The 13,552-nt window shown below is 46.9% G+C and overlaps 2 protein-coding genes across 6 annotated transcripts in view; both read left to right on the top strand.

Moving 5' to 3' along the window:
* Positions 1-6,812, top strand: part of YJU2 (YJU2 splicing factor homolog) — a 25,269-nt gene extending 18,457 nt beyond the window's left edge. Inside the window, exons 8-10 of one of the 4 annotated variants that reach the window (XR_013537927.1) lie at positions 1,542-1,767; positions 3,902-4,010; positions 4,792-5,015. Coding sequence is in view for 3 of the 4 variants with exons in the window: in XM_078378862.1 (XP_078234988.1) it covers positions 4,792-4,903; positions 6,281-6,359 (191 nt within the window). In the remaining variant the exon portion in view is untranslated. Of the gene's footprint in view, positions 1-1,541; positions 1,768-3,901; positions 4,011-4,791; positions 5,016-5,990; positions 6,157-6,280; positions 6,399-6,579 lie in introns of those variants that run through there. The other 3 variants (XM_078378862.1, XM_072978153.2, XM_072978156.2) reach the window with 3 other exon arrangements.
* The window catches only part of SHD (Src homology 2 domain containing transforming protein D), a 25,766-nt gene continuing 18,964 nt past the window's right edge, over positions 6,751-13,552 (top strand). For both annotated transcript variants that reach the window (XM_072978150.2, XM_072978149.2), the window contains exon 1: positions 6,751-7,077. In XM_072978150.2, coding sequence (XP_072834251.2) covers positions 6,751-7,077 — 327 coding nt within the window. The remainder of the gene's footprint in view (positions 7,078-13,552) is intronic.

Genomic DNA, 13,552 nt, shown 5'->3' with positions numbered 1-13,552 from the left:
AAGCTACACGGGGTCATGGCCGAGGCACATCCATCCTGGATCGCCCGGAGAGAAATGCATGATGCTGACACTGGGCAGGTGGTTTTGGAGTGGAAAAATATTCGGAATAAAAAGAGTGGTGCTTTTTAAAATAAAATCATTATTAAAAAATTAAATAATATTCTTTGAAATCAAAAAGGCCGAACGGGATCTCAGGCCCCCGAAGAATTGAATCGTTGGCTTTGTTAACTGATTCTGAAGGTTGTCGGTTTTCGAAAAGCAAATGCGGCCCATTTTGACGTGTGGGTCCCTGAAACCTGCAAAACTTGGGGTGCTGTGTTGGCGCAATGTCTGCCAAAGCGAAATGTCGGCAGGGAAAAAGTATGTCCAATAAAATAAAAATAGTGTCAGTACATGGGGGGGGGAGAATATTTGGTCTGTTTTGCACAATTGAACACACAAAGATGATGCAATAAGTTGCGTTCCAAGCAAGCCATAGGTTTATTGGGGGTTTGCCCCATTTTCCAAATGCAGAAATGTAGACGGCTATGCTTTTCTCCCCCCCCCTCCCCAATTATATTGATCTTCAAATAATGTTAGAACTGCAAAACTGGGACAGGACTCTATAGATCATCAAGTTCAGCCCCTGTCAAAGAAGCCCAGTGGGAGATTCGAACTCCTGACCCCGGGCTCGGCAGCCAATTTACAGAGGATTCCTTGGAAATCTTGCTCCGCCCCTGCAGAGCGAGGATCAAGTCCTGTTTTTGAACCAAGCAGAAATCCCATATTTTAATTGCAGTCTTTCAAATTTGAATCCCAGTTTGCTGAAGCAAGTGGGTCTTATTGTAATTTTGCTTTTAACACAATAGCCCATGAAAGAGGACTTTTGGAGCCTCTGAATGATAAGAGATTTCTCTCCTTAGCGGGTTTATTTTTAAAAATGGGCTGCTATAAAATCTGGGCAGGAGAACACGAGTTCGAATCACTTGGTACGGCATCAAAGGGAGAACAGCACATTGTTCTGTTCCCGTTACAGATGGCGCCCGGCAGGATCTGTCATTTTGTTCACGGCGAATTGATGTCCAGCCTTTTGCGCTGCTGAGAGAAAACGGGAGGCTCTGGCGGGCAAAATATTTATCACCATTAAATCCCGAATAAACGGGTGTCTTGTTGACAATTAAGGACGCAATGTCGTAGAAGACATTCTCCTTCTGTTTTGTAAGGAGCGGAAACAAGCATGAGATTTGGGCCAAGCAAAGAGTGTTGGTTGCCCAGTTTTGAGCCGGGGAGAAATCCAATTTTAAAACCTCTTCGCACAATCACAATAGGGTCCGAGTTCTTATCCGGACAGGGTCAGTATTTCAGGAATATTTGGGGTGTGTGTGTATGTCTCCTGAGCAGCGGTCCATTTGGTTTAAGATCTTCACATTGTTGTGGCCATAATTCCCAGCCTAAATTTCAGCTTCTTCCTCCAGCGATCTTGTGGCAGGGAGTTCCAGCGTCCTACAGAAAAAAGGACTTTGTAGAATTAATCACATTTCCGCTCTGGTGTTCTCTAATAGGCAAATGCCATAGCAGATGGAAGATAAGAAGTGAGCAAAAAGGAGCATATGTGGAGTTCGTCTGAGCTCTGTCATCACAACAACCTGGTGAGGTTATCCCCCACTCAAAAAATTGCACTTCTACTAGTCCTGTCCCTTGACCACCAATTTAAAAACAACAACCCTGAATAGTAAACAAAGAATTCATTATTCTGCACGATGATTTGAACTCCGGAGATTTCAAAAGGTATGGAACACATGTTTTTAGCACAAAAACGGATTCCAGTTATGTGTTCATACTTATTATAATGTCTGTTCTTGAAGCATGCGGTCACCCGTCCTGCATCCAGCTTCTTGGGGAGTGTGGTGGGGAAGCAGGCTGTAAATCTGATTCATTAATCAGAAATTGGAAATGGTTGCTTGATTTTCTTGTTTCTTGATGAGGCCTTTTCATGGGTTTGCATGGAAGTGGTGAGGTAGGGCCCTTTCCAGCTCTGGAGTTTGAATATGATGATGAATATGATGATGGTCAGGTTTGCTAAGAGAGAGGGACGGTTTCAGCTTTTCGTCCATTGATCTCTTTCTCTCTTGGTTCAAGCTCTTTGTGTTCGTAAACCATCATCTGGTGTTAGTTCTGGTTATGGGCATCATAGTTTGTTTGTGTTACTAGAGATGACGTGGTCTCGGGGGGGCAGTGTTGTCTGGTGGTGTGGATATGTGTTTGTGTGCTGAAGAGAGACATCGAGGGAGATTTCTGCATCGTTTAAGAAGGATGTGGCATACAAATTAGATGTGTCTCTTCAATTTTTTTCCCCTAAAGAAACTTGCAGGGAGCAGGCTTAGAATTTAAAACACGAGATACCCACACGGCCTGGAAATCTTCCCCTCCGTGTGTTCGCAAAACGTGCTTGAGAGCGCCTAGATTCTGAACAAATCATTCTTTCCGACCTGTCTCCAAGGGTGGTCCCGCAAGCATCCTGGTGCTGTAGTCTAGCCGGCGGATTGCGGAGTTGCTCAAGCCAGGGGTTGTGTCTCGCTCTGTTGACAATTGCTAGCAAGCGGGTTTTTCGGTGTGTTCTCCCCTGTCACCTCCCCATTATAATCAGGCGCACGAATTTCAAAATTTCCTACGGGCTCTTTTCATCCGCGTGCGCTCACACCAGGCACCTTGTCTCTCCTCGTTCAATATCTGGACACAATTGGGGAGGAGGGGGCAAAAATCGAGGGAGCCATTAACTGTAAAACAGTAAAAGCAGAGGGAGGGGTGGAAAGGAAAGGGGGAAAATGTATTCTCTCTAGGGCTTAGCTTTAAGGTCAAAGAACGTGGGGGGTGGGAGAGATGTGACCACCCCCATCGCCCAATCAATACCACCTTTCTGTCCTTTTCATCTGGCAATTTTTTCCCACCAGCTTTAAGAGTTTATCTATTTATCTGTCCATCCATCCATCCATCCCTTCTGTCCATCAGATTTTATAATTATCTAATTTTATAATCTTCTCTCTCTGTGTCTATCCATCTATCCCTCTATGCCTTCTTTTCTCTCTCTTATCTGTCCATCTATCAGATTTTATAATCTTATCTACTTTTATAATCTTATATCTTTACATCCCTCCCTCCCTCTATCCCGTCCGTCCGTCCGTCCGTCCGTCCGTCCGTCCGTCCGTCCGTCCGTCTGTCTGTCTATCTATCTATCTATCTATCTATCTATCTATCTATCTATCTATCTATCTATCTATCTATCTATCTATCTATCTATCTATCTATCTATCTATCTATCTATCTATCACTTCTCCCTCCCTCTATCCATCCATCCATCCATCCTCCCTCCCTCCCTCCCTCCCTCCCTCCCTCCATCCATCCATCATTAACTCCTTCCTTCCATCCAATTAGAAGCCCATAGGTCCTCCCACTTTTATTATTTTAAGCATGCAAATATGTCCATGTCCTCCATCTACAGTGTTGGGGGAGAGAAACGAAGCCAGCAGGCAGTTCAGGCCTCCGCAGACTTACTCAGAAGTAAGGCCTTTTACATCGAGGGCTGTATATGCCTATCCCTGTGCGTTTCCTTCCATTGCCTTCCTCCACCGTGTCTCCTACTGACTTGGCCAAATTTCCTTTCCAGACGGCCACCTCCCAGCATATCCCCTCCATTGCCGTCAGGGCGATGGGAGTTGTAGTTGAGAAAAAGGGAACGTCGCCAATTTTTCATCTTTTTTCCCCGACCTGTAGGAGCTTTTGTTAGGAAAGAGAAAGGAAAGGATAGGTTTGTGAATTGCGTCTCTATTACATGTATATTTGCTTTCTGGATTTTTGTTTTGTTTTGTTTTCTTGCCCCGTTGTAATTTTTCCTTCTCCCTCCTCTTTTCTTCTGCTCAGCCAGGCGAGCCCCCACTTGCGCCTGTTTGTATCCAACGTTGACTCAATGGATGGATGGGTGTGCAGTGATGAATGCACAGATGTACACACTTCAGATAGACACACACATGCATGTATGCATTATTTACTTATTTATTTATTTTACATTTTGGCTGGTAGATTCGGCAGAAGCGACCTCTCTTTGAAAGATTCCCCCAGAGGAGGAAAGCAATAATTCAAATATTTTTGCACGGAGAGGGAAGAAAAAAGGCAAAAGGAATCAAATCAAAAAGAAGGGAATTGAAAGAGAGAGAGAGAGAGAAAAGCTGGCAAAGTCGCACATGTAAAGTTTTTCCTTTTTTCCTTTTCTTTTTGCTGATCGCCTTTGAAAAGGGCATGGCAAGCAATTCGGTGGGTTGGAGATTATTTTTTCCCCTTTCTTTTTTTTTTAATTTCCAGTTTTTAAAAAAACTGCTCATCCTTTCCTTTGGCTTTTCCTTTCTCCCCATCTCTCTCCTTTTTCCTGCTGGGCCTCCCTTTGCAACAGATCAATGGAGCAGCCGGCTTGAAAGTAGCAAATTATGGGATGGCACGTGCCTCTTTTTGCTTGTGGATTTTTTAAAAAAAATCTCTCCTCTCTCTCTCTCGCCCCCCCCTTCCTCCTCCTCCTCCTCCTTCTCCATCTCTTATTTCAAGAGAGCTTTAAGCTGGGAGAACCCTTCTCGCCTGTTGGAAAGAAGAGAGAGGGCGAGGAGAAAAAAAAATAAATAAGAATACATGAAGAATCTTGGGAATAATCTCAAATTTCCCCCTTTTTAGGGGGGCAGGCGATGCAGCCCCATGTGAATTTGCAAACAAAGGCAGAAAAACAGCAACTCGTTGGGTGTTTTGTGTGTGTTTAAATTTCCTCTCCAGATGCATCGGGGCTCGGATGGCGACAAAACACTGAAGTTTCTTTAAAAAGAGAGAAGGAAAAAAAAGGAGTTTTAAGAACAAAACCACCATGGCTGGTCCATGGACTTGCAAGGTACCGGTTCTGGGATGGTTAGGGAAGGAGGAGGATGGAAGGGGTTAAGGGGTTGTCTTGTGTTTTTAGGTTTTGCAAAAAAACAAAACAAAAACGTTTTCGTCTCCGAAAATTGCTTTTTTCTCCATCATTTCCCTCGGAAATGGTGCGTCTCGTTCCCTCCCTCCTGTTTTTGCTTCCTCTCTTCTTTTTCCTTCTGTTTCGAGCGTGCAAAATACTTAAAAAAATAAGAGAACGCTCGCTCCTCAATCCACCCCAAAATGAGACATAATTAGCTTTTTAAATATGTATAAATAATGGTGGGTCGGCTCTTTTGAGGGCTGTATGTGTATCGCCTGATGCTCTCTCTGTATTTACTCTCAAGGAAGCCTCAGCTGGTTCAGTGCGGCTTACTCCCCAGTAAAAGAGTGCAGAAGTATTTCACATTTTTTAGTGAGGCGATCATCATTCTCCCTCTCCCTTTGAATGGTTTCCAGTCTCCTACAAAACGCACCGGCTTTTTTCTTGGGACTCTGGTGGAAGACAGAAAGGACTAGGCTTAAGGCAGAAGTAACTGTAGATTTTTTGCAGTGTGGATTTTGGAGGGTTGATGGATGAAATCTTCCTTTAAAAAAATCCTTCCTCAGTGTTCCCTGAACCCAAAATTTGAGTGGTGATTTTTACCAGGAAGTAGGTAGGTAGGTAGATAGGTAGATACTGTAGATAGAAAGAGAGAAGGGGGTAGGTAGATTAGATAGATAGATAGATAGATAGATAGATAGATAGATAGATAGATAGATAGATAGATAGATAGATAGATAGATAGATAGATAGATAGCCTCAGTTTGCAACAGTAAATCAAACATATACTAATGAACTACAAATAAATAATAATGTCCAAAGTGCCTATTCTGCACAAGGAGAGGGTTTTGGTGGTGCCTTGAACTTCTGGTAGGATGATGATGATGATGACGGTGATGGTAGTAGGTGTTGGTACGCTGTTCAAAGTGCTTCAGATAAGCTGTTGCATAGGGCGAGTGGGGTAGGGACCCCTGAAAGCTGGCAAAAAAGAATATTTATTTGTTTGTTTATTTGTATCCCACCCAAGCTACTAGTCTGGGCGGCTACCAGAAGATTTAACGCCTGGTAGATCTTGGAAGATTGACCCAAGATGCTTGTGAGGATTTCTCTGTACGACGACCCTTTAGGGCGGGCCCAGGGCACGACTTCTCCCCCTACATCCAAGTTTGTGACCTCCGTATTCTCGACCACAGCCTAGCAAGGTTGGCCGGGGTTCATGACCCTCCTGGGGGTGGCTGCATGGGGGGGGGGGAAGAGAGGAAGGTTTCCTGTGATCTGCTGTCCCGGGATTCGAACGCAAGGCATTCTGCTTTGTAGGTCAGCCTTTGAAGCGGCTGCTTGCGGTTCAGCGCCAGAGCTTCCCGCCCACCTGGTGCACCTATTACTCGGGATCTGAGTAATTCATTTCGCGAGCCCGTGTGTCATACCAGCTGAGGTAATGTTTAATCTCTTTTTCCTCTGCCTCTCCGATGGTGCAAACCCCGTCGGACGTCCTCCCGGGGCAGAGGACGCCGGGTTAAAGGAAATCAAACAAGCTTTCCAGCCCGGGAGCGTATCCTTGGAGGAAGCAAGCCCGATTATTTCTCATTTTCTGTCCCCTTTTCTCTTCACGGCAGGCACAGGGAAAGGAAAAGACAGACTGTTCGTAATTTGGATTATAAATCCCGTTGCACCATGAAGGATTCCCTCATTTCCGTTTGAGGGTCTGGTCCTTTTTTTTCGCCCTCTCTCGAACTCGGCTTGAGGGGAGGGATTGGCCAGCCCCGGCCGTCGGGCGAACGGAACCGATGGCCAAGTGGTTGAAAGATTACCTGAGTTTTGGGGCCAAGAGATCTCCGCCACAGCCCCCCAAGCCCGATTACACCGAGAGCGAGATCCTCAAGGCTTATCGGGCACAGAAATCGCTGGACTTCGAAGACCCCTACGAGGATGGTGAGGCCACCAAGCCCGAGGCCGACCCGGCAGGGTCCCCGAGCAAAGGGGTGACCCCCAGCGTCAGTCTGGACGGGAAGTACAGCTCGCCCAAACACCGGCTGATCAAAGTGGACGCGTCCGACTTGAACAGGAGTAAAGCCCTCTTGGCTGCCGAAGAAGGGTTGACCCAACCGGATCAGGTAAGGCTCCTAAAATAAGCCCTGATTTAAAAAAAAAAAAAAAAACCATTGTCAGACACTGTGGTGGGGAGTTCCGCAGGACCAGCCATGCTTTTGCACTTGTCCTATGGAAGCCCGGTCACACTGAGAGGGTTTCTCCCCCCCAAAAAAACATTAAAGCCAACATCCTAGTCAGTATTTGAGTGCACACAGTGCAATCCACTAATCCATGCATGGAACTGTTAAACCAGAGGCTAAGTTCCTGGCCCTCATGAAGTCAGGATGGCTTTTGAGAAAGAGATGGCACAGGAAAAGGGGTTGAAAGCAACGAGTTTGGATAATGGAACTGAATGTTTTCTAGGTCTGTCCAAAGGCAGGTCAGGGGCTGTGTGATTCGTGTGAGCAATATCCGGCGATGCTCAAGCGCATGGATACGATTAGAAAAACGAGCAACTGGGTGGTACCCATGAGGTTTATGGAGGCACAGAAGTCCTTGGAACACTTCTTATTATAGGAGAGATCAAGCTTTGGGACAGTGTGTAGGATGATGTCTTTTTCGTGGGTCTAATTACTAATGATTATGTGCCGTCAGATGGATTCGGACCTCTGGCTATCCTTTCCAGAGGTTTCTAAGCATCCTTTAGAAGTGGTTCACCATTCCCTTCTTCAGGTGTTGTAAAAATACAGGTGCATTTTACTCTGGCAGGAACCCCCTCTTTTTTGCAACTTGCCCAACACCACACAGGTTGGGAAGCATTGTGGGGAATCAAGCGCCTGACCCCCCCTGTCTCAGCTGCCGGGTGCTCCGTTGCCTCACCAGGCTGGGGTTCTAGTCCTCATGAAAGCATCCGGGAGCTGCAAGGGGAATTTTCATAGCTCTGGTGCTGACGTTTCACGCTATAAGCACCTTCTGAAGTGGGGCGTTGCTCTCTCTTTTTCCAGGTGCCCCCTTCCATACTTTTTTTTTAGCTTAATGGCTTATCCCTTGGTTTGTTCATCTGGAGAAACAGTGCAGTGAAATCTGAAGACTTGAAAAAAACCAGAAAAATCTGGAAAGTTCATGCCAGAAATGCAAACTAAGGGCGGGATCGTCCTGGGAAATAGATGGCCATTTGGACTGCTGATGGATCAGCCTGGTGAGATCTATTTCCTGGTGATCACATGATGCACGGGGGGAGGCGTAGTAGTTTGAACCCATTCCATACTCAAGATGGACCGTTTTGCTCCGGCTGTAGGTCTTCCGCCTTTTGGGACCATGCTTGAGCGATTCCCGAGCAGACAGAAGGGTCTTTTATTTTTCATCAATTCCTTCCTCCCATCATTCCATCCATCTATTCCTTCCTTCCTTCCTTCCTCCCATCATTCCATCCCCATCTATTCCTCCTTCCCATCATTCCATCCAGCTATTCCTTCCTTCCTTCCATCCTATTCCCTCTTTCCTTTCTTCCATCTTTCCATCCATCTATTCCTTCCTTCCTTCCTTCCATCCATCCATCTATTCCTTCCTTCCTTCCATCCATCTATTCCTTCCTTCCTTCCTTCCTCCCATCATTCCATCCATCTATTCCTTCCTTCCTTCCTCCCATCATTCCATCCCCATCTATTCCTTCCTCCCATCATTCCATCCAGCTATTCCATCCATCCATCCATCCATCCATCCATCCATCCATCCATCCATCCATCCATTCATCCAGCTATTCCTTCCTTCCTTCCTTCCTTCCTTCCTTCCATCCATCCAGCTATTCCTTCCTTCCTTCCATCATCAGCTCCTGTGGCATGATTTCCATCTGCAGAAGACCTCGCATTGCACTGGAGCGCTACAGCATTTTCACACCATTACAAAGAGTCTAGTGTGTGTCCTGTAAGTTATGTTTTGCATGGGTTTGGGAGAAAAAATGAAAATAAAAGAAACGTTGTCCCCCGTTCCTCCCATGGAGGTCAGGCCCAGGTTGAGATCAAGGGTTTAACCAGGATTGACCTGGCTTTGCTGTGCATACGCGCGTGCACACACACACACACCCATCCAGAGATTTTCTGATCCTTCCTGTGGCTCAGGTGTAGTTTGGAAAGGGCAATGTTCTTCCCCTGACCTTATACAGAAAGAGACGGAGGTGTCATATCCAGGACTGCGGGAAGCAGAGAAATTGCCAATTAAACCAAGGTGTTGATACCATTTCCCCCAAACTCTTTCAGATTGGCTGCTTCCTCCCCTCCTTTTCCTCACTCTCTCACTCTTTCCTTTTTTCCATTGCACGGATCCACACGGAGGTGTTAATTGCCCTAGAGGGATTTTCACACACCGATTCCTCTGCTCTCTCTTCCTTAGAACTCTGTCCACTTTCCTCCCCTGTCGGCAGAAGCGAAGGCCTGGCAGAGAATTTTACACCCCAGATAACCAGATCACAGGTTCTAGTTGTACCTTCTCCTCACATGTCCCTGGTACACCTCTCTCTTTCTTCCACTTTCCCTTTCCTTTTTTTTTAACTCTTCCACCTTCCTTCTCATCTTTCCTTCCTTCTATTCATCACCAGCTTCTTCCTTCCTTCCTTCCTTCCCTCCTTCCTTCCTTTCTTCCTTCCTTCTATTCATCACCAGCTTCTTCCTTCCTTCCTTCCTTCCCTCCTTCCTTCCTTCCTTCCTTCCTTCCTTCTATTCATTACCAGCTCCTTCCTTCTATTCATCATCAGCTCCTTCCTTGCTCCCTTCCTTCCTTCCTTCCTTCTATTCATCATCAGCTCCTTCCTTGCTCCCTCCCTCCCTCCCTTCCTTCCTTCCTTCTATTCATCATCAGCTCCTTCCTTCCTTCCTTCCTTCCTTCCCTCCTTCCTTCCTTCCTTCTATTCATCATCAGCTCCTTCCTTGCTCCCTCCCTCCCTTCCTTCCTTCCTTCCTTCTATTCATCATCAGCTCCTTCCTTGCTCCCTCCCCCCTCCCTCCCTCCCTTCCTTCCTTCCTTCCTTCCTTCCTTCTATTCATCACCAGCTCCTTCCTTCTATTCATCATCAGCTCCTTCCTTGCTCCCTCCCTCCCTTCCTTTCTTCCTTCCTTCCTTCTATTCATCATCAGCTCCTTCCTTCCTTCCTTCCTTCCTTCCCTCCTTCCTTCCTTCTATTCATCATCAGTTCCTTCCTTCTATTCATCATCAGCTCCTTCCTTCCTTCCTTCCCTCCCTCCTTCCTTCCTTCCTTCTATTCATCACCAGCTCCTTCCTTCTATTCATCATCAGCTCCTTCCTTGCTCCCTCCCTCCCTTCCTTCCTTCCTTCCTTCCTTCTATGCATCATCAGCTCCTTCCTTCCTTCCTTCCTTCTATTCATTACCAGCTCCTTCCTTCTATTCATCATCAGCTCCTTCCTTCCTTCCTTCCTTCCTTCCTTCCTTCCTTCCTTCTATTCATCATCAGCTCCTTCCTTCCTTCCTTCTATTCATTACCAGCTCCTTCCTTCTATTCATCATCAGCTCCTTCCTTGCTCCCTCCCTCCCTCCCTCCCTCCCTTCCTTCCTTCTATTCATCATCAGCTCCTTCCTTCCTTCCCTCCTTCCTTCCTTCCTTCTATTCATCACCAGCTCCTTCCTTCTATTCATCATCAGCTCCTTCCTTCCTTCCTTCCTTCCTTCCTTCCTTCCTTCCTTCCTTCTATTCATCATCAGCTCCTCCCTCCCTCCCTCCCTCCCTCCCTCCCTCCCTTCCTTCCTTCCTTCCTTCCTTCCTTCCTTCCTTCCTTCCTTCCTTCTATTCATTATCAGCTCCTTCCTTCCTTCCTTCCTTCTATTCATCACCAGCTCCTTCCTTCTATTCATCATCAGCTCCTTCCTTGCTCCCTCCCTCCCTCCCTTCCTTCTTTCCTTCCTTCTATTCATCATCAGCTCCTCCCTCCCTCCCTTCCTTCCTTCCTTCCTTCCTTCCTTCCTTCCTTCCTTCCTTCTATTCATCATCAGCTCCTTCCTTCCTTCCTTCCTTCTATTCATCACCAGCTCCTTCCTTCTATTCATCATCAGCTACTTCCTTGCTCCCTCCCTCCCTCCCTTCCTTCTTTCCTTCCTTCTATTCATCATCAGCTCCTTCCTTCCTTCCTTCCTTCCTTCCTTCCTTCCTTCCTTCCTTCTATTCATCATCAGCTCCTCCCTTCCTTTCTTCCTTCCTTCCTTCCTTCCTTCCTTCTATTAATCACCAGCTCCTTCCTTCCTTCCTTCTCTTCATCATCAGCTCCTTCCTTCCTTCCTTCCTTCCTTCCTTCCTTCCTTCTCTTCATCATCAGCTCCTTTCTTCCTTCTATTCATCACCAGCTTCTTCCTTCCTTCTATTCATCACCAGCTTCTTCCTTCCTTCCTTCCTTCCTTCCTTCCTTCCTTCCTTCCTTCCTTCCTTCCTTCCTTCCTTCCTTCCTTCCTTCCTTCCTTCCTTCCTTCCTTCCTTCCTTCCTTCCTTCCTTCCTTCCTTCCTTCCTTCCTTCCTTCCTTCCTTCCTTCTATTCATCATCAGTTCCTTCCTTCTATTCATCATCAGCTCCTTCCTTCTATTCATCACCAGCTCCTTCCTTCTATTCATCATCAGCTCCTTTCTTCCTTCCTTCTATTCATCACCAGCTTCTTCCTTCCTTCCTTCCTTCCTTCCTTCCTTCCTTCCTTCTATTCATCATCAGTTCCTTCCTTCTATTCATCATCAGCTCCTTCCTTCTATTCATCACCAGCTCCTTCCTTCTATTCATCATCAGCTCCTTTCTTCATTCCTTCTATTCATCATCAGCTCCTTCCTTCCTTCTATTCATCATCAGCTCCTTCCTTCCTTCTATTCCTCATCGGTTCCTCCCTCCCTCCTCTCAGCCCCAGACTGAGTCTATAAATGTGTGAATGCTGGAAAGAACCGAGGAAGGGTGGGTGTGTACATGTGTTCCTTTTAAAAATCCCCAAGCAATTTCTGCAAACAAACATGAGTTTGTTTGGAAGACACAGAAACCCTTGGTTCTTCCTCGTTTCCTTTCGACTCGTCTGGTCAACCCTGGACGTGTGGCACGGGGCTGGCAGAGTGCCAGGCCTGGGAGGCGGAAATGCCAATTCCAGCTGGGTCGTGAGGGGTCTCTGGGCCGTGAAGCCAAGAACCAGCACAGTGGGCCAAAACATTCAGAGAAAGGCTCGAGGTTTATAATATGAGTTTTGGTAGAGATTTTTTTTTTTTTTGGTCCTTGTCAATGAGCATGCTGGCCCTCCTTCCTCTGGCAGCCATCTTGTAACATTCCCAAATGTTCTCACAAACCCCAGAGGTTGAACATTTGGGGAAACAAATGCTGTTTTGGACACAGAACGTTGAATAATGTTGAAGAAGTCTTCCAAATTTCAGGTCTCGCCTTCAGCTTTCCAAAGGGCAGTGTGTTATGCGCTTGTAACTAATTATGAGGCTCATTGACGTGGGACACTAAGCTAGGATTGCTGCCTAATCGTGGTTTAGGGTTTCATTTATATATAACAGTAAGCCTGGATTTGGCAGGAATCCTGGCTTACTGTGAGCAAATGATACGTACTTGTTGATTCTATCTTGGCTTGTTTGACCAGCATGGAAATCAAGATTGGGATGTTTTGGGACCCTGGCTGCCCTCAGCGTGGCTGGCAGTGAGGGATGATGAGAGTTGGCGTCCGACAACATCTGGAGGGCCACCCCATACCCTCCCACGCCCTATCGAGACTGGCTAAACAGAACATCATGTTCGTTTTGAAAAACACAGAGATAGGGACGGGAATAGTGACCCAATGTCTTGGGTTCGGGTCACGTGGCGAACCCTTCACCATCTCTTGCCTGAGTCGTGTTAACAGGAACAACCACGTGGCCCGAAATGGGTTGTTTAGGGAGGAGAGAGAGCCACGGTGGTCCACGGAAATCCAAATACAGGCAAATTCCTGGTAGCTCTAGGCCAAATTTTAAGAACTTACCCGAGGTGCTGAAATGAACTTAGTGCTTCCGAGTTTTGAGGTCCCCGGATCATCCGACTCAGCTGCCTGCACTGGTTGGGGTAACTTGGGTTGAATTGCCGCCCCCACAACATGCGATGACTGAGGCCCTTGCCTCTCTCTCTGCCTTGTGAGAGGCCCCGGTCCGGATTCAAGAGACGAGCGTACCTCCGTGCTCCCGAACCCACTTCAAGATGGTCACGTCTGGGGTTGTGATGGAGAAGGGCCTCTCACGTCCTTCAACGAAGCCCCTTTCCGCGGCGCCCACTTGTCACGCACAGAGGAGAGGATGGGGGTAATTGCTTCATGGAGAAGCCGATCGCCGATTTCCATAAGCCGGGCTCTTCTTTTTTTTCTTTTTTCTTTCCTGCGGGTTCTCGAAGCATTTCCAGCCCGCCCCTTTCCCTCTGCAGACTGCTGGAGAGCGTCTAATGCGCCGTCGGAGAGGGACCCCGTTTGGGGAAACAACAGCAATTAAGCGGAAATAAGGATGGAGTGGCGTTTGGAGAGGCAGAAAAGGAGGAGGACAGCTCTCCTGGGAGACAAAGCTAGTC

This window comes from Pogona vitticeps, chromosome 7 (genome assembly GCF_051106095.1).
Source record: "Pogona vitticeps strain Pit_001003342236 chromosome 7, PviZW2.1, whole genome shotgun sequence".
NCBI lineage: Eukaryota > Metazoa > Chordata > Lepidosauria > Squamata > Agamidae > Pogona > Pogona vitticeps.
This window is presented reverse-complemented; position numbering and strand designations above follow the sequence as displayed.